The following is a 6,690-nucleotide window of genomic DNA, read 5'->3' as shown; positions in this document are numbered from 1 at the left end:
CTGAACACATGGGCTTCTTGCTATCCCACTGCCCTCTCAGACCACACTGAAGCCTTCTCGATCCCTTCAATTCAAATCCTTCTTCACAGGAGAACTCACAACTGGACCCATTTTGGAAAGGCCCAGAAGCACTGGGAAGACATTTCATGTCGCCTCGCTGTGGCGCAGATAAGGCTTCACACTGGAAAGCTGAGAAACCAGAGAAAGGGAGAGAAAACACCACAGTAAGACTGGAGAACATCTGTCATTCGATGGCCAAGTTCAACTGGCACAAGGCTCTGCATAAAGAACTCAAGATATTTCTTCATTATGAATTTCTGCTTTATGAATTTCTGGCAAGGCGGCTGTGTTTCCTATGTGATACACATATTATCTCTCCATGATAACGATGCCTAATATGAGGCAACTATTAGCAGGAATATGGTTCCTCCATGCTGGTCTGATGTGCAGAGTGAGGTTAATGGGATTCTACATCACCGAAGAGCATGGCACAGACTGACTTCTTCCAAGTGCTGCCAGAAGAGGAAAGAGGAGAAGAAGCCTTCCATGCAGGTTTGCCTGCTCTTGGCTTGAGTTTGGCTTTGTGGTTTTTTTGCCCCTGAAACTTACTCAGCACTAAATTTAGCTTTAACGATGCCAGAACTGGATAATGAAAATTGCTCGCCTGAACATTCTTGCCTTTGCCGTAAAGACAATTACACTGTATTGCTTCTATGTCTGTGTCAAAACAACCCTCGCAGGTGACAGACACCAAGCTGGGGCTACTGTCATCACTGCTAGCTTGGAACTTCAGAAGCGGGTGGTACAAAGTGAGGGTCAAACAGTACTTTCATTGTGCTGAATTTTACATTTTAAACAGGATTTCTCATACGTTATTAATTCTTACTCTATGCCAATGCCAGTAAATTAATATTTAATATACCCTAGTTTAGAAACAAAAGAAAACCATTTGCTTATGTTTCTGGCATACAGTCGTACTTCCTGGCTATGTATTTTGTTTTTAAATCAATATCAGAGGTATTTCTCTTGCCCTCACAATTGGTATCATAGTTAACAGACGATACCTGATGTCATCGCCAGTGGCCAAGATGACAGATTTTTTTTTTTTTAAAGAAATGAAAGCATTAGAAAAGACAGTTTCTTACTCACCTTTGCACACTGGGATTTGTGGTGTCCACTGCCCTTGTGCGCTGCATTCAACCTGTGCTGGTCCCTGCAACATGAAACTCTGCTCACAGGTGAAGTTACAGGATGACTTAAAGGTGAGTTCTCCAGCTGTTGAGTTGCTACAGCTCACAAAGCCATTCTGAAGCTGAGGGATGGCGTCACAGGTCACAGCTGTAACACAAGCACCCATTCGCATTAGTAAAGCTGGCTTGCCCATTTCAAGCCTTGGTTGAGGAGGAGAATGTGATGAATCTCAACCTGGAAGAACCCTACCTTTGCACGATGGCATCTCATTGTCCCAGATGCCGGATGAGGTACACAGTAGATTCTGAGCTCCAACTCGCCTGTACCCTTCCACACAGTCAAACGCGCACGTCGTGTTCCATGGGTAGCTTCCAGGATTTGAGGAACATTTCCTAATTCCGTGGGCAGGGTGGGTCAAAGCTTCGCATTCAACCACTGAGGAGATGAAAGAGAGGAGAGAGTTTTACTAAAAAAAAAAAAAAAAAAAAATAGATGCTTTCATTTTCTCTTGAATTAGGGCATGTCAAAGAAGGTAAGACCATCTTCAAAGGGCATAACCCAAGCTCCTGTGCCAGTTCTTGATAACAGACCCATAAAAGATGCTTTAGTCTTTACTACACTATTCATATTTTCATCTTTTCTCATTAATTTTCACTTTGACTGTGCTGGGTGGTCTTGGATCTATTTTACTACACATGGAAACAACAATAACAGCAACAACAAAAACCCCACAGCCTCTAGATCCTTTGACTCAGTGTAAAAGCAATATTAGCATACAAAAGACCTGAGCAGTGAATCTTTATTGCTCCAGAGAACTAAGATTGCTGTGCAAAGAGAAGCTCCCTGATCAATACAGAGCTAAACAAGTTCCTATTGCATGGGAGAGCAGAAAGCAAAGTCCATGAGAAAGTTACAAGATTGTCTAGATGTGTTTCTATTCTCTCCATGCCACCGTCCTTTACATGTCACCAGAATCTCAGAAATAGCCATTTTTTTAAAAAGTGGGAAAAAATCCTATGCTAAACCAAACAGGTACCAGAGAGAGAACACATTTTCCACAGAACTGGAAAAAGTTACAAGTTGGATAAAAAAAATAAGGCGATGAGGAGTGAAGAGGTTTGCTGCATTGGGAGAGTTACCATGGCAGGCTGGAGCAGGCGCACTCCACTCTCCAGAGGACATACACCGCACGGTGGTCTCCATGCTGCTGGGCAGGTAGCCCCTCTTACAGCTGAAGGAGCAGGAGGAATTATAGCTGAAAAGGCCGAATGGGTGGGAGCAGTTCAGGCTTCCATGGTCAGGGTATTCCTGTGGTTTGCAAGTCACAGCTGAAAAAAAAACAAAAACAAAACAAAAACAATAAATAAAGTCACACATCTGCTCATCTCTCCCCTTGCATATGAGAGAGGAACACTGGTCACCATAGTTATCGCCTATTGAACATTTCCTGTGGTCCAGGCTCTAAGGAACCAGTAGACTATGAAGCAATTTCTATTATTATCTTTGTAATTCTCTGGAACCTAAAACGCTAAGTTACTGGTAGTTGCCACATGACAGTATTTAGTTTCATGGCAACTGGGATAGTCAGTCACCCTGTAGGACTACTTTGTCAAGGTGCCATAAGTAATATGGGTAGTAAGTCTGCGGTTTGACCCAGGAGGGTCTGAGCCACTATATCACTCTTACTCAGCAGAGGAAACTCACGGGCCCGACTGACAGCCTTCACGAGCCATCTGGAGCATGAGAGGGTGTGACCATCTTGGAGAAGGAACGGGTGAGGACAAGACTTACCTTGCTCACAGTTGGGTCCTAGGAAACCAGGGTGGCACTTGCAGGTGTAACTATTGATGGTCTCTACACATTCACCATGACCACTGCAGGATGCATTGGTACACGAAGCTACAGAAAACACAGTCCATATGAGGACAGTCAATTATTATGGTGCTCAACATGAGTTTGTTTGTTTTTAATTTAGAATCAGTGCAATCCAGATAATACTAATGACATTAGTGCTCAAGATTTTGATTGACATGCCAGATCCAAGTTTTAGTCTCATCTGTTATATATTTTGGTGGTAATAAATACACACCAGAATAGCCACAAACAACTAAAACACATATTTTATGCAAATATATGTATACATATACTCTGTGTATTTATAGAATTATTATATACATACATATGAGTATATATATATATATATATATATAGTTCTTGCCTCTACTCACACAAAGAAGTACTAAGAGATGCAATTACTATTAAAATCATTTATAATCATCTCTTTGAAAAAACTGGTAGAGACCAATTCCTTTACACACTCTCAATCTGTCAGGCTGCCTCCACACAGAGCCAGCCTTCCACTATGCAGAAACTTCATACCTGTGTAGCACAGAGCCAGTTTCTTTTTGTCACATCTCTCGTCATTCCACATGCCCGAGTCTTTGGGTCGTTGGATGTAGATCTCTACACAGTCCTCATTTCTTTGCTTGTTGTTTGGTTCACCTGGAGCCCAGTTCTTAGCTTCCTCTGTCAGGGGCTTCTGGGTCCCCACCCAGATCCATACGTTATTGACTTTTCTGATTCCAATCCAGTAGTAACTTGGTGAATGTTTCAGATTGGAGTTTAGGTAGTTAATCTCTTCCTTGTTCTGAATTGCCACCAGATGTGTGTAGTCCCGCTGACAATACGCACTGGCTTCATCATACGTCATGAGCTCCCTGGAGGCATTATAGTACCAAGCTGTGCTCTCTCCAGCAAGGAGAACTGGGTTGGGTCAAGAAAGAAATAGCAAAGTTTAGTCCTGAATTGTATTGTCTTGCTTTTGGCTTATAGGGCCCTTTGTGTTGGTTCAAACTATTGCTTTTAAAAGTAAGAAGAGAGCTGGGCGTGGTGGCGCACGCCTTTAATCCCAGCACTCGGGAGGCAGAGGCAGGTGGATTTCTGAGTTTGAGGCCAGCCTGGTCTACAGAGTGAGTTCCAGGACAGCCAAGGCTACACAGAGAAACCCTGTCTCAAAAAAAAAAAAAAAAAAAAAAAAAAAACCAAATAAATAAATAAATAAAGGTAAGAAGAGAATCATCTCAAGGGGCTAGAATTTCTACATATCACTGTTTGCCATTATCTGCTGGTGTGCCTTATGGCAACCACAATGTTATACTTCAACTTCACAGTACAATGGAAGTCAGAGAAAGCAAAGTTCATTGGAGGCTATGTGATACCTGTTTGAGCCCCCTTTCAGGAGCCAGATGAATGACTCTTCACAAAGCCTGAAGAGACTGCTTAAAATCTGTCCTTCCCACCACAAGGCAGAGCCCTGCAGGGGGAGGCCAGCAGTTCTGCTAACCACCATGTAACGCACAGATCTGCTCCACACAACAAAATATCCTGTTCTTAAAAGTCACTGGGGTGAGAGTGAGAGTCCCTGGTCTCCCGTGACTCCAGCTTACCAAAAGCGAGAGCAGAGAGAAAGAGTGAGGCATTCATGACTCCAGCAGTTCCTTTCGTCCAGGCGCTAGACTGGAGAAACTTTCCTGGGGAGAGAAAGTGAGGAATTAGTCACAGAAGGAAATTCTAAGTGTGGGTTACTCACATCCTTCTACCATAGCATTTAAGTCAAAGCTGTGAGGTTTTAGAATCCTGTACCTCATCCCTTATTTCACAGGCATCTAGCATGGAGAATAAATGCAGTCTTTAATATTTCCATCATTTTAAACAAAGAGAAAATGTAGGTATTAATTACAACGCTATAACAGCTTAGAGAGGTCTTTTATCAGAATGACTTTTTTTGCATACGTGAGCACACATAAGTCTATCCTTTGGGCCCAAGGCTCCTCTGGTTCAGAATTTGCACTTACTGTTCAGTGGAATTGTTCTGGTGCTCGCTGGATTACTTAGGTGTATTGCTCCTGCTTCTCTTTGTCTGTTCTTCTAGAAGTTTTGATGTGTAGTCAGTCGAGGACCACTGAGCACTGCTTCTGCAGGAGCCTCTTTATAGGGGAGCTGGCTTCCTGTGAGTCATAGGGCATTATTATCAAAATCTGGCTAAGAGGAAATTCTTGACCGCATCCAAAAAGTTTTCTGGGAATATCCACCGAGTTAAAACACTTTCATAGTGATGTCAGAGACTCTGCCCCTCTAAATTAATCCCTTTTCTGGGCTCTTATATTTGTATGCAGTTTTATCAAATATGATACAAGCGTGTGATGTTAAGTCTTGTGTTATAAAGTCTAATTACCATTATTAATCAAGTGTAGAACTTGGTTTCACAAAGATAAGTAAGCTAAGAATATTTTATTACCCATGATCTGTCACTCTCGATTTTCTTGTGTATAACTGTTGCTGATGCATACATCAGCGTCCAGTTTCTGCTTAGTCACTGCTACCTTAGCCTATCCTAACAGGCACTGTGGTGCAGGGGAGTCATTCATGAGCATGTTTCTTCTCATGTTCTATTCATACTAGATTTCTCGTTTCAACAGTGGTAATACAGTATCTGTAGTGACATAGTACCTACTTAATGACCTAGACCACTGATTATACGCTAAGGTGTCAAGTGCTTCCTCTGTGCCATGTTTTATTCATGTTGTCATGCTCATCCGTGTTGCTTTGATTCTATCATTTGTAAAATATGTACTCAATCCTTGTTACACATGTGAAGGAATTAAAGAACCAGGTTTTATCTATCTATCTATCTATCTATCTATCTATCTATCTATCTATCTATATATCTATATATATATATATATCTACCTACCTATTTATCATCTATCTATTCATCTATCTACTATCTTTCTATCACTTATCTATCATCTATCTACCCATCTACCTATCATCTATCTATTCCTATCTATCTATCTATCTATCTATCTATCTATCTATCTACCTATGATCTATCTATTCATCTCTCTGCCTATCTATCATCTATCTATTCATCTATCTATCTATCTATCTATCTATCTATCATCTATGTGTCATCTATAAATCCATCAATCTACCTATCTTTCTATCATCTACCTATGTATCATCTATCTACCTATGTATCATCTATCTATCTATCTATCTATCTATCTATCTATCTATCTATCTATCTATCTACCTACCTACCTACCTACCTACCTATCTACCTACCTACCTACCTACCTACCTACCTACCTACCTACCTACCTACCTACCTACCTATCTACCTACCTACCTACCTACCTNTACCTACCTACCTACCTATCTACCTACCTACCTACCTACCTACCTACCTACCTACCTACCTATCTATCTATCTACCTATCTATCTATCTATCTATCTATCTATCTATCTATCTATCTATCTACCTACCTACCTACCTACCTACCTACCTATCTAGCCAGGTTTTATTTCATCCAACTGCATGGAGATACATTTTTGAATCCCAGGCAGCTGACCTCCAGGTCCTCTCCTTTGCCCAGATCCCGATGCCTTTGGTTCTGATGCCCATACTGAGGTCTCTGCTCTTCCTCACTCCCCAG

The 6,690-nt window shown here is 41.5% G+C and overlaps 1 protein-coding gene across 1 annotated transcript in view; it reads right to left on the bottom strand.

Moving 5' to 3' along the window:
• The window catches only part of Sele (selectin E), a 7,959-nt gene extending 2,829 nt beyond the window's left edge, over nt 1–5,130 (bottom strand). The window contains exons 1-8 of the mRNA XM_021199288.2: nt 5,046–5,130; nt 4,638–4,721; nt 3,571–3,954; nt 2,983–3,090; nt 2,331–2,519; nt 1,441–1,626; nt 1,150–1,338; nt 4–189 (exon numbers count right to left, since the gene is read on the bottom strand). Coding sequence (XP_021054947.1) covers nt 4–189; nt 1,150–1,338; nt 1,441–1,626; nt 2,331–2,519; nt 2,983–3,090; nt 3,571–3,954; nt 4,638–4,674 — 1,279 coding nt within the window. The 5' untranslated portion in view covers nt 4,675–4,721; nt 5,046–5,130. The remainder of the gene's footprint in view (nt 1–3; nt 190–1,149; nt 1,339–1,440; nt 1,627–2,330; nt 2,520–2,982; nt 3,091–3,570; nt 3,955–4,637; nt 4,722–5,045) is intronic.
• Nucleotides 5,131–6,690: the final 1,560 nt, after the last annotated feature.

The sequence above is a fragment of the Mus pahari genome, chromosome 5 (genome assembly GCF_900095145.1).
Source record: "Mus pahari chromosome 5, PAHARI_EIJ_v1.1, whole genome shotgun sequence".
NCBI lineage: Eukaryota > Metazoa > Chordata > Mammalia > Rodentia > Muridae > Mus > Mus pahari.
This window is presented reverse-complemented; position numbering and strand designations above follow the sequence as displayed.